This window comes from Phocoena phocoena, chromosome 7 (assembly GCF_963924675.1).
Source record: "Phocoena phocoena chromosome 7, mPhoPho1.1, whole genome shotgun sequence".
Taxonomy (NCBI): domain Eukaryota; kingdom Metazoa; phylum Chordata; class Mammalia; order Artiodactyla; family Phocoenidae; genus Phocoena; species Phocoena phocoena.
The window spans coordinates 108,129,897-108,147,232 of NC_089225.1; the positions used below are offsets into that span (position 1 = coordinate 108,129,897).

General features: G+C 37.9%; 1 protein-coding gene across 2 annotated transcripts in view; it reads left to right on the forward strand.

Moving 5' to 3' along the window:
* GIGYF2 (GRB10 interacting GYF protein 2) overlaps positions 1–17,336 on the forward strand; it is a 99,936-nt gene that overhangs the window by 35,253 nt on the left and 47,347 nt on the right. The window contains exons 7-10 of one of the 2 annotated variants that reach the window (XM_065881093.1): positions 10,297–10,476; positions 13,888–14,105; positions 14,198–14,357; positions 14,450–14,638. In XM_065881093.1, the coding sequence (XP_065737165.1) occupies positions 10,297–10,476; positions 13,888–14,105; positions 14,198–14,357; positions 14,450–14,638 (747 nt within the window). The remainder of the gene's footprint in view (positions 1–10,296; positions 10,477–13,887; positions 14,106–14,197; positions 14,358–14,449; positions 14,639–17,336) is intronic. The other variant, XM_065881094.1, reaches the window with a different exon arrangement.

Genomic DNA, 17,336 nt, shown 5'->3' on the forward strand with positions numbered 1-17,336 from the left:
ACCTTGAATAAGAATACATTTAATTGTTTGGTTCCTTACACCTATCTCTAAAAAACACACCTGTGTGAAAGAACTGAAGAATTTTCTTAAGTCATGCTTTAGTGATGTTTAGGGGATGTTTCCCTGAGGAGAAGTATGATGACATGCAATAAATACAGTGTTCAGGGTACAGAAACTTCAACATCTAAATAATGTTTAGCTGGAAAACATCTGTGATCCAGCTTGTAGCAACCTCAAAATGAGCTGTGGGATAGCTTATAATGCCTTACTGAGCAGGACTTTTCTCCACCTCCATTAGCTGCTGATTTTAAAACTTTGATCAAATGTCACATGTAAGGGGATCTGAGATACAAAGGCTGCGATTGTTCATAGTAAAATCATGGAAGGCCTGCTGGGAAAATTATTAATCTAGACCAATATAATGCTGCTTAGAAAGTGAAATCCGCCTTTGTAGATTCCTTCTCCTCCCCCCACAATTAAAAAATATATTAATTCCTTCTTTGTTTTTATTAATGCCAAACATTTCAATACAAGTTCAGACACAGCACTGCAAACTTTGACCTTCAGAACTAGAGAAGGTAAAAGCATAAAGGAGAGACTTGTGATGTGATGCACCTTCCCTGCATGTTCTGGTAGGAATTGTACTTTATATCAATTGCTAGTTTACTGACTGGGGGCGGAAGAGGGAAGACAGTAAATATAGTGTAACACTGCCTTTCAGAAAGCAGTACTGAAGGTGTACCTGCCATGTGTCTTGAATAGAGATTATAGTAAGCAAGATAGTAAAGGATTTTACCAACATTGGAAGCCTCTTTCCATAATATATTCAGACAGAAATCATTTACAAGATGATTGTCAAGAAAGAAATGTCTCAAGTGAAGAAGTATTCTGGTTTCTGGATTTCACACTTTGAAAGTCTGCTGTGGTCTCTAAACAGTGATTCCTAATTGCTAACTGAATGGATGTCATAGACCAGTTCTAGAGTGTCTCCTTAGGAGCATAGCACTCCCATTATAATAGCCGGAGCACATAAATTCATTTCTGTTTGAAGTTACCCGGTTAGCTGAGATGAAGCTGATATTGGCACAGATGATAAACCAACTTCACCCTAAAATACATGGGCCCTCCCGTCTAAACAGAATTAATGATTTCAGTTGGAGATGGCTCTAAAACATTCTTCTATAAATGAACATACATGCTGCTAGATATCTGTTCATTGATTGATTTATTTTTTATTCCAAATTATAATGATTAAGCAAGATGCCAAGAATCAGGTACATTATTCTTTATTAAATTCAATTCTGTATCCCTAAATTGTTTGCTTTTCTTTCTGGCTAAAGCACTCCAGTATATAATCCATAATTGTACCACACTGTACCTGAAAACAACAAAACCTTTAGTTGGCGTGCAGTGTCTTGCCTATGTATATACATAATCTCACAGTTTTTAACCTTTAGCCCTGGTCTCCAATGCTCTTTCTTACACAGTGTACTTAGCTTTCTTTAGAAGATGCCTAGTCTCTTTCCAGTTCTGCATTGAAGCCCACTACTGATCACCTTCCCCCGAGATTTCAGGCAGTGTCTGGGTATATACCAGCAGACGACTGAGCATAAAGGTTATAGGAATATGGGGCACATTTAGACCACATGAGATGCTTTTTCAGAGTCTGATATACAGCAGCCCCTCCAGTCTCTCTCAGCCAGGAGCTGCTGTGTTTTCGGGACCATATTAACCAGTGGAGCCGATTTGTTACCTCCTCAGGGGTTAGGATGGGAGAAAAGTTGCAAATCTCTGGATATAGAATTTAAACTACTCCATCCTAGTTACCCTGAGTTTTGTTTACAATTGGGGGGAAAAGTAAATATCAATACCTGGATGGGATTCCCTTTCACTGTTTTCTCTGGTATTAGAAAATATTTTTAGTGTTAATCAGAGAATATATATCTGAATAGAGAAATACAAGGTTACTTGCTAGAAAAATTTGCACATAAACAAGCTTCAAAGTCTGTCCCATAATTCCACTTTTGCTTTTGGAGTTTGGGCGCTTCTAAGTTCCAAGTTTCACAGCTGTAGATTTTGTTGGCTGAGTGCCTTTTTGCTCCATCTGAAGTTTTCCATAAACACCATTTCTGGCTGTAAGTCAAACATGCACACAGGTGCCCTTTTACTGCTCTTTCTCCTTAGGAAGTCCACTCAATTACACCAGACTAAAACCAATACTGCATTTTAATTTTATTTTAATTTTAGAAGAGTCCTATTTAGACAATACATTCAGGCAGAAACAACCAAGTATTTATTGCCGTTGGAGAAAGTATTTATATACATAGTGCAGTTGTATTTTAGCACCTTTTGTACATCTTGAGGAATTGTTGATGTAAGAATATAAAATGTGTTATACAGGTAGTATAGTTTGCTCATAAGACTGCCATGTTTGCCATATTGAATAGAAAAAAATATATTTTAAATTTATATTTCTTTACCTTTTAGAGGTCAGAGACACCTTTAAGACCCTGGCAAAAACCTTAGACCCTTTTCCCTGAAAAAAGATAAAAGCATGCCAGTGTGATAGGTGCTTTCAGTTTAAGGATTCATAGCCCCAAGCTCATTTGTTGACTATAGGTTAGAAATATTTAGTTCAGGCATTAATTTGTAAATTATTTAATTATGTTTACCTTTAAATCATCTTGTTTACATATTAATCTGTTAAGATTTTTTAAAAAGTCAACTAAAATATTTGGCTACTCAACTTTGTCATATTGCTAATGTTATAGAAAGAGGAAGACTTTGATTTTAAGTGCTGAGAAAGGCCATGTGGGTGTGGGTGTCCCTCGTTCATTTTAGCCCTGGTCACTTTGGAGTCATGTAATTTTTAGACATTAAAGGAGCTTTAGATATTATCTTCTGAGTTGTCCATGAACAACTTTATCATTTATTTTAAGTTGTATCAATAATACACAAATATATTTATTTTTTTTAACCCTGTAATGAGTTAACTCATTATAAAGTTTTTTGGCACCCTCAATCCCCACCCAAATTTATATACATACAAATCTACTGTAATCATTTAGGTTATAAAGGATTTATTTTAATGTTTTAGAGCGATTCTTGCATACAGTATAATTTATATTGTAAGTTATATTAGTAGTAATTGGAAATGTATATTCTATTAGATTGTACTTGAAGTCATTTTTTTACCCCTCAAAATAATTTTGAGTAAAGTTTTTATATTGTTATATATTAAGTTGATCTTAACATTTTTTTCAGGGGTACACATTTTGTTATCGTTTATCTGCTGGAAGGTTAACAAATTTAGTTCCATTTAGACATCTTGGCAGTCTCTATCCCCAAGCTTTTCTATGCATGATATGTCTGTTGCCTTTTAAGAGCCCCTTAGAATTAGATCCCAGAACTTCCCTTTTCTACTTTATTTTTGTAGAATTTCTGGCTGCTTCTGATGGGTTTAATTTGTGAGTAAACCCTGGATTAGGACTTTGAACATCTATGTTCTATTTTTGATTTGGTCACTACTCAGCTGTGTGACCGTGGGAGATCCCCCTACATGTATCCCTTTCCTCACAGGAACAATAAAGATGGTAAGGTTGAAGGTAAATGAGCTCCCTGCTCCAGTCCAGTCCAGTGGCTGGTCCCAGCACAGAGTGAAGCCCAGGACCCTGTGAAGTCCTTGGTTCTCACAGTCACTACCCAGGATTAGTTTATATCTAAGATTTTTTCTGCCCTAAAATTCTTTCATGTTATTATTTGTAAGAAGTTATGTGAATGTAATTTTATCATTCTGACCCCTGACTTCAAAGTTCTTAAAGAAGCTCCTAATTTCTTCAATAAATCTTTATAAAGTATCTAACCGTGCCTTGCATCTTGGTCTGATGGCTCTCCCAGCCTTCCCTGGCTTCTTCCCTCCTTTCTTTCATGCAGGCATTTCCCCTAATAAAATCTTTGGATGTTTAAAAAAAAAAAAAAAGATGGTAAGGTTGACTCAACCTTTGTGGTTATTATGAGGATCGGATGAGATATATCAATGCATTTTGTCAACTGTAATGTATCAAGTCATTTGTTTACATGTGTGTCCCTGGACTGTGGACCTGGAGGGTAGGTGCTATGTCTAAGTCGCTTCTTTATTTTCAGTCATATGTCTTTAACTGTATTTGTTCATGGAGAAAGCACTCATCTTAATGTGTGCTAGAGGTATGAGTAAACAAACAAACAAAAAATGGTAAAGTAGTACTGTTTCTCTGGGAAAACACTTGGTAGTACTTACTGAAGTTGAATATACCTTATGGCCCAGCAGTTTCACTCCTAGGTAAGTATCAACAGAATTGGAAACATACGCTCACCAAATTTCACTTCCAGGAATGTTTATAGCAACGCAGTTTATAATAGCAAAAAACTAGAAACAACCTAAATCAGTAGTAGAGTAATACATTGTGGTCTGTTCATACAATGAGATCCCATACCACAGTGCAAAAGAACAAGCTTCTGTTCTCTGTAACAACGTGGATGAATTTCCCGTAATGTTCAATGGAAGAAGCCACACATACTACAGAATGGGAGAAAATATTTGCAAACAAAGGGACTGACGAGGGCTTAATTTCCAAAATACACAAACAGCTCATACAACTCAATAACAAAAAAACAAACAACTCAATTGAAAAATGGGCAGAAGACCTAAATAGACATTTCTCCAAAGAAGAAATATGAGTGGTCAATAGTACATGAAAAGATGCTTGATGTCTCTTAATCATTAGAGAAATGCAAGTCAAAACTACAACGAGGTACCACCTCACACCAGTCAGAATGGCTATCAATAAAAACTGTACAGGGGCTTCCTTGGTGGCGCAGTGATTGAGAATCTGCCTGCCAATGAAGGGAACACGAGTTCGAGACCTGGTCTGGGAAGATCCCACATGCCACGGGGCAACTGGGCCCATGAGCCACAACTACTGAGCCTGCGCATCTGGAGCCTGTGCTCCGCAACAAGAGAGGCCGCGACAGTGAGAGGCCCACGCAGCACGATGAAGAGTGGCCCCCACTCTCCACAGCTAGAGAAAGCCCTCACACAGAAACGAAGACCCAACATGGCCAAAAATAAATAAAAATAAATAAAATTTATTTAAAAAATTACTGTACAAATAACAGGGAATTCCCTGGTGGTCCAGTGGTTAGGATTCCCAGCGTTCACTGCTGAGGGCCTGGGTTCAGTCCCTGGTTGGGGAACTAAGATCCCGCTAACCATGAGGTGCCGCCAGAAAAAAACAAAAACAAAAAAAATCTCTACAAATAACAAATGCTGGAGAGGACGTATGAGAAAAGGAAACCCTCCTACACTGTTGGTGGGAATGTAAGTTGGTACAGCCACTATGGAAAACAATAGGGAGGTTCCTCAGACTAAAAATAGAATTATCATATGATCTAGCGATTCTACTCCTGGGCATATACCCAGACAAAACTCTAGTTCAAAAAGATACATGCACCCCTGTGTTCATAGCAGCACCGTTCACAATAGCAAGACATGGAAACAACAGATGAATGGATAAAAAAGATATGGTACATATATACAATGGAATACTACTCAGCCATAAAAAGGAATGAAATAATGCCATTTGCAGCAACACGGATGCAACTAGAGATTATTGAACTAAGTGAAGTAAGTCAGAAAGAGACAAATACCATATATCATCACTTATATGTGGAATCTAAAATACGACACAAATGAACCTTTCTATGAAACAGAATCATGGACATAGAGAACAGACTTGTGGTAACCAAGGGAGAGGGGGTTGGGGGAGGGGTGGAGTGGGAGGTTGGGATTAGCAGATGTAAGCTTTTATATATAGAATGGGTAAACAATAGGTCCTACTGTACGACACAGAGAACTATATTCAATACTCTGTGATAAACCATAATGGAAAAGAATATTTAAAAAAGGGCATGTATGTATGTATAACTGAATCACTTTGATGTACAGCAGAAATTAACACAACATTGTTAATTAAACAACTATACTTCAATAAAAAAAAGCTAGACGTAAACTGACACTTCATTTATATAAAAAAGGTCAAAAATAGGCAAAACTAATCTTTGGAGATAGAAGGCAGGATAGCGTTTACCTTGGTAAGGGCCGATTGGGAGGACATGAAGACTTGAGAGGTCCTGATAAATTTTTTTTTTTAAATCTTAGTAGTTAGGTGGATATATATTGCTTTGTGAAAACTCTGAATTGTACATTTATGATTTGTGTACTTCTTGATATGAATGTTATACTTCAATAATAAGTTTTCATTCATTTATTTTTGGCTGCATTGGGTCTTCGTTGCTGCGCGCAAGCTTTCTCTTGTGACAAGCCGGTGCTACTCTGTTGCTGTGCGCGGACTTCTCATAGCGGTGGCTTCTCTTGTTGCGGAGCACGGGCTCCAGGCGCGGGCTTCAGTAGTTGTGGCTCATGAGCTCTAGAGCGCAGGCTCAGTAGTTGTGGTGCACGGGCTTAGTTGCTCTGTGGCATGTGGGATCTTCCCAGACCAGGGCTCGAACCCGTGTCCCCTGCATTGACAGGCGGATTCTTACCACTGCACCACCAGGGAAGTCCAATGCTAAGTTTTCTTAAAGGTAGGAGGAGATGAGTATGGTACATTTAAAAGTTCTTGAATCCTTTTCATCCTTCTCTTATGAAAATGACAATGATGCCTGAATGCAAAACTTTCTTTACCTTGCACTTACATGTGGGATATGTTTGGCATGTCAGAATTATATTATTCTGGTTTTCCTTGGTTTACTGGAGGAGTTGTCACCCAGATCTTTCTGTTTCAGTTATTCGTTATGCAACATTTGATAAATATATTGCAGTTTTTAGGAATTATTTTGTAGAAACAAGCACTTGGTAACAAGATCTGAACTCCTTTGTTATAGAATTTTTGGAATTGGCTAGTGTTTGTGTAAATTCAGATGGCTACCTCAGTAATACACACACACACACATACCCTCTTTCATATTAGGAATGGGATCTTCTTTAGTCAAGGTGTACAGATCAGAATTGGAGACAATTTAAAATCAGGTCTATGACTCCACGATCTTCATTCTTTCTTTAGTATTGTGCTCCTCTATATCTTCAAAATTTCTGTCACAAATCCTTTTTGGAACAAAGAATGGCATAAATAGTCATTTAAACTTTATGAGGTACAGATTTTCCAACAGGTTGAGAATTATGAGATTGCAGTAAGCAGAAAGGCAAGATTTTTTTCTTCCTTTAGTTTCCCTATTTTTACCCTATCCTGTCCTTTATATTTTTCTTATTCCTAGGTACCAATATGAAAAGTATACGTAGGACTTGACAGTTATGAAGGTTATAGAAGCTGCTAGTTTAGAAAACAATGCAGACAAATTATTCACATAAAGGGAAATAAAGTCAGCAAACAATATGAAAAATCTTTGATGTGAAAAATTCGTATTCGAGTCACACTAGTATACCATTTTACAACCATTAAAGTAGAAAAGCTTCAAAAGGATAGCAGCACTTAGTTTTGATAATCTAAAATGGTCTGGTGGTCTTACCTACCCTTTTTTTGAGGAGGAGAGAAAAGTATGCCAACGTATGAAGTCTGTCATTTGACCTAGTAATTTTACTCTTTGAAGTTTATTTTCAGAAGTAGTAGTTCAGAAAAACAAAACGCATATGCACACAGATATTTCTTCCTTGTTATCTAGTTCTCAATAAGTTAGTTATGATGCAAATGTCCGGTGGGGAATAATCTACTAGATAGTGCAACAGCTGCAAGGTATACCTGCTGTGTATCCATTTATATTATCAGTAAGATGTATAATCACAGAGAAGTATATGCTATTTAGATTACAAAATAGTGGGTACACTGATTGAAATTACATTTTAAAGATGTTATGTAAAAACCACAGATGTGTAGAGTTCTATTTCTATGGTTGAGGAATTACTGGTATTTTTATTTTTAATATCTTTAATTTTTTGCAGCTTATCATCTATTAGAAAAAACTGTAATGACCAGTTTTTGATGCGTTAAGCATTTTGCCATTAATGGGTTTCCTTTGCTTATTTTGGTACATTCATTACTTCTCAAAGACGTAGTGTAAAAGTAGATGAAAATCAGTGTTTTGACCAGCTCATCCATCAGGCGATTGTATTCTCAGTATGCCTGGCACATATTGCTTGTGACTGAATGATTTACATATGTTAAAAGTCATTTGCCATCACTTATCAATTTATACGCATTAGGGATTTCTTTGTTTTAAATTTTTCTTCTGTGAGTATAGCTATATTTTTCATCAAGTCATATAATGGATGTGGGCTTTGTAAAATGTCTCATCCCTTCTTATTCTGAGCAAGAGAACCTGGAATGTCTTCTGACCCTTCTAACCCAAGGGCAGACATGGAATGTATCTATACTTGAATTCATAAAACTTGGCACTTAGTGCAGTATGCAATAAATATTTGTTAAATGAGTCAGAAGGTTAAGATTTGAATCCTGTGTCATTTAAATAGTGGTGTGTGATTTTGGACAATTCTCCTGGGTTATCTTTTTGAGCCTCAATATTCTCAGCTGTAAAATGGGAAAAATAATTTCTAATACTGAGTATTGTTATGAAGATTAAATCAGTTAAGTGAGTGTTTTTATTAACTGTGGCCATGTAGCAAGTTACCCCAAAACTTAGTGGCCGAAAGCAGCAAACATTTATTTTCTCAGTTTCTGTGGGCCAGGATGGAGCAGCTTAGCTAGGTGGTTCTGGCCTGTGTCTCTCATGAGGCTGCAGTCATCTCAGGGCTCATCTGGGGTTGGATCCGCTTCCAAGCTCACTCACGAGGCTGTTGGCAAGCCTCAGTTCTTTGCCATGTGGGCTTCTCCACAGGGCTGCCTCACAACAGGGCCGCTGGATTCCCTCAGAGAGAGCGTCCAAGATGGAAGTTTTTAACTTAGTATCAGAAGTGACATCTCATCACTTCTGCTGGATTCTGTTAGGAGCAAGCCAGCCCACACTTAAGGTGAGGGAATTACACAGAGGCCAGAAGTCAGGGATTGTTGAGGGCTGTCTTAGAGGCTGCCTGTCATAATAAGGGTATTTTGCCAAGCAAATAATTGTACCCCCCCCATTCCAAGATTATTCTGTAATAGAATAATATCTTGTAACAACCTAATAACTGTTTGGGTGAACAGGATATGGAATCTTAATACGTGTGAAATTGAATATAAGAGGATGACCAGAAATTAGAATTTCCTCATTTTCAAATGTAGAATTTTTTTTCACTTTTAACATGGTTTAATGAAAAGAATTGAGGTTGTTACTGTGAGAATTTGTATATTTTATTGTTATAAACTGAAGACATCAATGTATGTTTCGGATACTCAGCTACATACTTTAATGTGAGATTTGGGGTAATTTGTTGTGAACTGTAAGTGGTAGCACATGTGGTATGGTGACTGAAGGATTTGCACAGTTCAGAATTATCTTGTCCTTTGAAACCAGTTTAGTTTACTTGGCATAAGGGGCTCTCTTTCACTGTTAATGTAGCTCTTGAGTTGCATCAGGTTAGACATAGCTTAGCTTTGAATTCTGTTCCAGAGCAATTTGTTGTACGCCTGTAGTGTACCAGGTGCTAGAGTAAAGGAAAAGTAGAGTGCCTCCACACTCTGGTTTTGAGCTTACAGTCTGTTTAGGAATAAAAGAGAGGTTGAAGTTTACAGATATCCTATTTGGACAGAATCACCAGTAGAAGTTGATTAAATAAATTAAGTTGATTTAGTAAATCATGCAGTTAAAAATATTGTATGACTTAAAAACGGAAAAAAAGAAGTATATGCTGGTAAGGAAGGACTGCCAAGTGAAAACAGCGAGGGTACAAAACAACATATGTAACAGCCTGAGGGTAGTGTTATGTGAGTGTGAATGAGAGATCTGTATATATATGCATAAGTATAACCATGGTCAGTGTTTGGAAGGCTTTATAAGAAACTGTTGATGGTGGTTACTTCTGGGGAACAAGACTCGGGGGGGCTCTTGTGTAGCGGGAAGGTTGATTCAGTTTTCATTGCATGGCCTTTTATAAAATGCGCATATTATTTTGTTTAAAAAAATAATTTCCCAGTCTTAGAACATTCAGCTTTGAGAAATGTGTCTAATAATGTACACATATATCCACAGTTATTTATACTGCCTGAACGTTGAAATGGACACCTTTGCAGAAAAGCTTGATTTGAGCAGTCAAGTCTGTTCAAAATCCTTGCTGGTTGAGAGGCTTATGTTGACTCATTTTCTTTACAGGGAGACCAAATTTTGAGGAAGGTGGCCCAACATCAGTGGGAAGAAAGCATGAATTTATACGATCAGAAAGTGAAAATTGGCGTATTTTTAGAGAGGAACAGAATGGAGAAGATGAAGATGGAGGTTGGCGACTAGCTGGATCAAGGAGGGATGGAGAGAGGTGGCGACCTCACAGTCCTGGTAAGAATTCTGCTGAGTAAAAGCACACAGGGGCCGAAATAGTGAGGATTTGGTGGGAATTGTTAGGGATAAAGTGGAAAACATAAACCAGCAAAGAAAAACAAGAGGGGTCATATTTATGTTGTCACACTCAGTCTTGCTCCCACAAAAATTTTTAACATAAAATATTCCCCACAGCTATTTAGTTGATTAAAGTCACTTTTATTTTTCTGGGGCAGTGTGGTTTAATGGGAAGCACCTGCCCTTAACTGCAAAAATGAGAGAGGGTTTCATTCAGTTTTCCTAAATTTTTGAATCTTTTTTCAGCATGCGTTTTTCTTAGGTGGTAATTATATGCTTACTTAGGAATATGGGCTCCCCCTGAAGTGAGTTTTTTTCCTGCATAAGAGAGGATTTATTCTTTTTTCTCTTTTTGTCCTAAAAATGTGATTTCTGCTCATTTGAAGAATAAACTTTAAACCCAGGTCAAAAACATAATCACAAGTTTATTCTTTTGTTCCTCTAACTGTAGAAAAAGGAGAGAGAATAGTCGTGATTAGTGGTTTTATAAGTTCTTCTGTTTGACTCTTAAGAATGCTTCAAACTGTTCTTCCCCGACATTAGATATGTTGGTAATTGAAGACTCTGGTGCTTTGTGTCAAAGAACGTTCCCTACCCAAGTGTTGATTCTATGCTTCGTGATCATCAGATGCCACTGTAGTTTAAATCTTGGGGTCATGCAGAACTGAAGCATACAAAGAGTGTGTACATGTCTTTTGAATTTCACATGCATAACATTGTTTTATCTATTGGCTATATGCCAAGGAAGCTTACTTTAATAGAGGAAGTTATAATAATAATGTAAACTGTTTTTATTTATTTTTAAAAATTAAGTTATTAACAAACCATTAGTCTCCGTCTGAGTTAACATTATAACAGGCATTCAGGGTGCTTTATGGCGTTGTGGGTAGGTGGAAACTTAGTGAAGTTAATCTTTGGATAGAGTTATAATGCTTTTACCCCAACTCCTCATTGGCTGCCTCTTGGGTGAGTTTTCTATTGTTAGTGGGCATTGTTTGCATCACAGTTATTTAGGCAGTTCTCATCAGTCTGTGTCATGGGCAGCCGTCTGTTATAGTTCTCTTCAAGGCATCATGGCATTTTGTGCTGAGCTTGCCTGTAAGCAGAAGGGTTTGTAGACTATGTTCCTAACAAGCATTCACTGAAAGAATGGACGGGATCTGGGCTGAGCAAGAAGAAATATTCCAGCTGATCAAAAACAAACAAGGTGAATGTTTTGGAAGATGAACAGTGTTTCTGAACCCAAACGTCTGATGTTGATTCTGTTAAAGTGAGTTAAAAGTAAAACTTTAGTGTTATATTCTACCACTTACCCTCCTCACCCAAGAGCTTAGATTTTGGATATATATAGTAGTCCTTTTTTTTTCCCCATCTTTTCTAAATCTTTCTCTCCAGTATTTGACTTTTCATGTCAGTTTTGTCATCAACTTGACAATTTTCCAAAATTTTTATCCATATATTTTAAAAAGACAGTTTGGGGGACATAAAGATGCATGGGGGCTGAAAAAACACTGTAAATAGGCATTAAAAAATATACCATCTACTTTTTCAACCAAGCATATTAAAAATAAGTCTGATTATATCAGTTGTTATCAGTTACCCTTAACATTTTAGTTAATCCTTTATTAGGCTTTGATTAAAATTTTAAATATCATGATTTTTGACTTATGAAAATAGTATCAAACTTTAGTTCTGATATAAAGTGGTCTCAGTCTTAATAAGCTAGAGATGTGCCTTATCTGCTAAATTTAGTTTCGTGAATAAAATTTTATTAACTATTTAAGACAACAAAAATATTATAGTTTTATTGAAGTATGGCTCACAGTTGGATATGTATGGAGTTGGGAGCATTAAGGACAGCTAAGCACCCACTCTGGGAGGTGAACTTAGGAAACTTAGTTAAGAGAGAAGAATGAGCCACATGCCTAGAAGGATAGATTTCTATCACAGTGCATACTTAGAAGTAAGAGTAGCAGACAGAGTACTCTGGAATTCAGCTTTTGATCATGAGCACTTCTTTGGGATAACGACTCTAGGTTAACATTTAGGCAGTCTGGGTGTAAAATTCCTTCATTTTCATAGAAGATAGTAAATGGTGCTTTGTTGTTGTAAGTAAAGTGTGGGAAGTGGGAGAATAATATTTTCTTACCTTTTTGTAAGTGGCTTATAAGATGCTGCCTGTATTTGGTGTTTTAACATTTTGCCCTTCGGTTTTCAGTTTGATTTTTAGATTGCTGGTTTTAGCAAATTGGGCCTCAGTAGTATAGTAACATTTAACTGTGACCTCATTTCTTTTGCTGTCTCCCACAGAGAAAGCAAAGATATAGGTTAAAACATGTGTCTCCTCTTAAGACTCTCTTAGGCTCAGGTTTGTCAGATTTTAACAAGAACCCCCCCCCCCTTTCTTTTAGAGAGAGAGAAAATACCTTAACTTGTAGCTTTTGGTCTTAGGCATTCGTTTTTTGTTGGAAAGTAGATGTGCTACATAATATGCAAGGGTGAATTTAGGAATGTCCCTGGGGGTATTAAATTAAAACTCCCTAGGGAGAGTTTAGAGATGAGAGAAAAGGAAAAGGAGAGTAAGCATGTTATTGTGGAAAAAGCAGTAGAGGTTGCAGAATTGGATTCTAGTTCTGCTTTTCATTATGCACGTTACTTCTGCTGTCAGAGGTTTTGCTTCTTAAACTATAAAACTAGGATAGTGGGCCAAATATGACATGTCAGTGCTATAATTCCATGACTTTTTTTTGGGAATCAGAATTACAAATGGGATCCTAGGGCTGGTAAGTGGACATGATGAGTTTGATATTATGAATTGACATAATATCATAGTATCTTGGATATTATTATATATTATCAAGGGAGCTGGTTTTATCCATAAAGAATGATATTTTCATCAGAAGAAAGAAAATGCTTTAAGACTTGCCAAAGGGAAGGCATGGACCTCAGTATGGAAAGATATCCAGTGCCATAAGTCTGGGCTAGGAGTGGGCCACGTGAGTGGCCTAGCAGCATTTCAGTCAGATACCTAGAGCTTATTAAAAGTATGTACTTTGCAGAGAACTGTCTTTTAAAAGTGATTTGTTTTAAATTTATCTTTAAAAGCTTTAGAGTATGTTGTGTGACTCAGTAGTTAATGATGATAACTACTGTTGTCACTTAGTGATGGCGTATCATATATAATACTGAGCTTTGAGCTTCGTTTCATTTGCCTAATTTTCTCTTTAGTAGATTGATCCATTTGAATTTGCCGTCAGTTGTAGTTTTCTCCTTTGTTTCCTATCTGTGGTTTTCTTTCTCAAATACTGTCGTAAAACTTTTCTGAGGTTTGTGTCCTCCTCTTCATCCCAGATGGCCCTCGTTCTGCAGGCTGGCGGGAACACATGGAACGACGGCGAAGGTTTGAGTTTGACTTTCGAGATCGGGATGATGAACGGGGTTACCGAAGGGTGCGCTCTGGCAGTGGAAGCATAGATGATGACAGGGATAGCTTGCCTGAATGGTGCTTAGAGGATGCTGAAGAAGAAATGGGCACATTTGACTCATCTGGAGCATTCCTGTCTCTAAAGGTAAGAATTTTGTTTTAAATATTATGACAGGTACTGACCTTCTTCCAAATCCAAATATGCTGTTAATCTTTGGCTTAATTTTCTTGCTACAGAAAGTACAGAAAGAGCCTATCCCAGAAGAGCAGGAGATGGACTTCCGGCCTGTAGAAGAAGGGGAGGAATGCTCTGACTCTGAAGGTAGCCATAATGAAGAAGCCAAAGAACCCGATAAGACAAATAAGGAAGGAGAAAAGACAGACAGAGTAGGAGTTGGTAAGGCTCATTTTTGTCCTTCACTTTTAAAAAAAAAAAAATCAAACTAAAAGTTTCCTAAGTTGTTAATTTAAGATTATGTCATGTTACAGAAGCTAGTGAGGAAACCCCCCAAACCTCCACCTCATCTGCTAGACCAGGCACTCCTGCAGACCATCAGCCTCAGGAGGCACCACAGTTTGAGAGGAAAGAGGAACCCAAAACTGAGCAAATGGAAAAAGCTGAAGAAGAGAGTCGGACAGAAAATAGTCTGTCAACCAAAGTACCCAGCAGGGGGGACGGTATGTATTTATGAGAGGCAACAAGCCAAACTTGGATTTTGCTGGGGCCCGTGATCACCGATAAGAGAGGCTTCTATTTATGCCTCTTTGAACTGCTTCTAGTGGTAAATTATTGGAGTAGATTATTTTACCAGTAAACCTCAAACACTGCTCCCCTGTGTATCTATCTCAGAATTCATCAAAACAGAATTAGAAGCAGCAAAGTAGTATCATTTCCTAGGGTGCTATGATATAGCCACCCTGGTATCAGTCAAACAAACTGAGTTTGGGATCCTCTGTGGTAGTTTGATTCCCCATATCAGATTCCTTTTATGTAATGACTATGTGTGCATCCAGATGACACACCAGAATGCCATTGTTTCGAAAGAGGCCAAGATGAATCTGTGCAAGTCCATCACCTTTGCTGGAGAATAAGCTTAAAGTGTATCTCCTTCTCCAATGTCATTATATTGATTTTAAGTTGCTCATATACCTTAGTAGGTAATATTAATGTTCATTCCCATGTTTCTTCTTGGACATAAAATGACAGTATAATGCCTGATATTGAAAGGTGAATTGATTTATTCATCATAAAAATTCACACCGTTTAACATGGCCTAAGAGACCTTGCATGACCTGGCATCTGCCTCCCTCCGTACAGTTTCAGCACCATCTCTCTCTACTTTGTACTCTATTCACCAGCTTCACAGCCTGTTAGGTCCTGAAATGTGCCTTGTTCTCTTGCCTTTGTGCCTTAGCATATGCTTTTCTCTGTGCCTGAAACTCTCCCACCCCAAGTTCCCAAGCTAGGTTAGGTGTCTTCTCTTTCTTCTTAAACAACCAGCACTGTTTCTGACATAGCAATACAATATTATAAAGATCTGTTTATTCTCTTTTTTGCCCCATAAATACTATTTTGGTAGCTTGAACCAAGGGTTTTTTGTTTCTCAGTTTTTCACGTCTATCATAAAGCTGAATGAATGAATTCAGCAAGTATTTGAATCTCTACTATATATACAAGGCACCGTGGGACTTGCATGTTTTGAGACCTCTTTCATTTTTCAATTATGATATGTCCCCCCTCCCAGCCCCAAATTACTTGTGGTTCATACTGTTAAATGTACATGCCTGGGGCCTTGCTCCAGGAGATTTTAGAGTGGGGTCTAGACATGTATATTTTGGGAAAGCTGCATAGGTGGCATTAAAGATGGAAATTCTGGATTTATAGTCTCTGGGGGAAATAAAGCATGTGTATATCGGTAACCTAGGACGAAAAGTAATGATAGGAATTCATGATTGGCAGAGTCCTGGAATGCTTCAGGGATCAGGTGTCTTTGAGCTTGTCTTGGAATAATAAGTAGAATTTGGAGGTAGGTGTAGCTGGATGAATTAGGAGAGGGCATTCCAGTACTAGGTAGCAGTGAAAGCTACAGTGAGGAAGTAGGACTGACCCAGGTATGGGCAGGAAATCAGCTCCTGTTTTTATTTACATGAATTATGAGGTGTGAAAAGGAGGCTGGTGGGAAACACGGTTGGAACATATACTTGACAGCTCTCTGTGTAGGGTAGGTTGTGATGACAGATGGGCTGCTCTGAGACCTGTTGGTGTCCTGAGCAGTCACTGTGGTGTAGGCAGTACACTTGTAAAGGGAGGTAGTGGCAGATGAGATTTCAAAGTAGAAATTGGCAGGACGTGGTTACTGTTGTATATCAGGGCAAAGAAGACGGAAGAGTCAAAGATGAGTGAGGTGCCTGAGAGGATTATGGTATCCTTAGCAGAAAAAGAGTGGAAATTGAGGAGCACATTTGGGAGGGGAGAGAACAAATTCAGTTATGAACATTGAGTCTGAAGTGTTGATGAGAAATTAGATAGCGATGGCCAGAGAGCATTTCTGAGTGAGGGGACTGTAGCTCAATGGGAAGAGTTTAGGGCCAGAGAGAATGAAAATTTAAAAGATTACACTTGTTAGAGGTGAGACGAATTGGACTGAGAATAGAACACGGATATTTCCTACTTTCAGAGGGTAGATAGAGAAGCCAGAGAAAAATCTTCAGAGGCAAGAATAGAGTGCAGGAAAATGAAGGAAGGAGAATGTTCCAGTTTAGAATTGGGAAGATAATGTCAGACTAAGGCTAGGTGACGGGGACTAGGAGGAGCTGTTGGATTTGGGGACTTTGGGTCACTGCTTATCTTTGGGAGAGAAGCTTTTCTGGGGACTTGGGAGTGCAAGTCACGTTGTAGCGTGTGGTTGGTGGTGAGGTAGAGACAGGTTGTATAGGCTGTCCTGTTAAGTTTGGCAAAGAAAGGATAGAGTGAGAGGAACAGGAATTTGCAGACGGTATCTGTAATTTAACAAACAAGGTTTCAAAGGGGAAACTGCAACTGTATCTAATTACTTCCATCCCCCTTTCCTTTCTAAGAACCTGCATGCTGAGAGGTTAGAAATAGGAACCAAGACACAACCTCTTTTGCAGTCTTTATTCTTATTGCAGAGAACCTCCTGCACTGTACGGGTCGACTCCGAGAGCTTTTTGTTATCCTACAAAATGTGTTGCATTGAATTATGTTAATAATAACTTGAAATAGGTACTTAGTCAAAATAATTGAAGATATTTTTAATAAAGAGTTTTATGCCGAGATGTGGCATCTTCGAGGAGATTTGCAGCGCTGTTTAAATTGTCTTTACTATTCAGAGACATGATGTAAGGAAGGGATTGG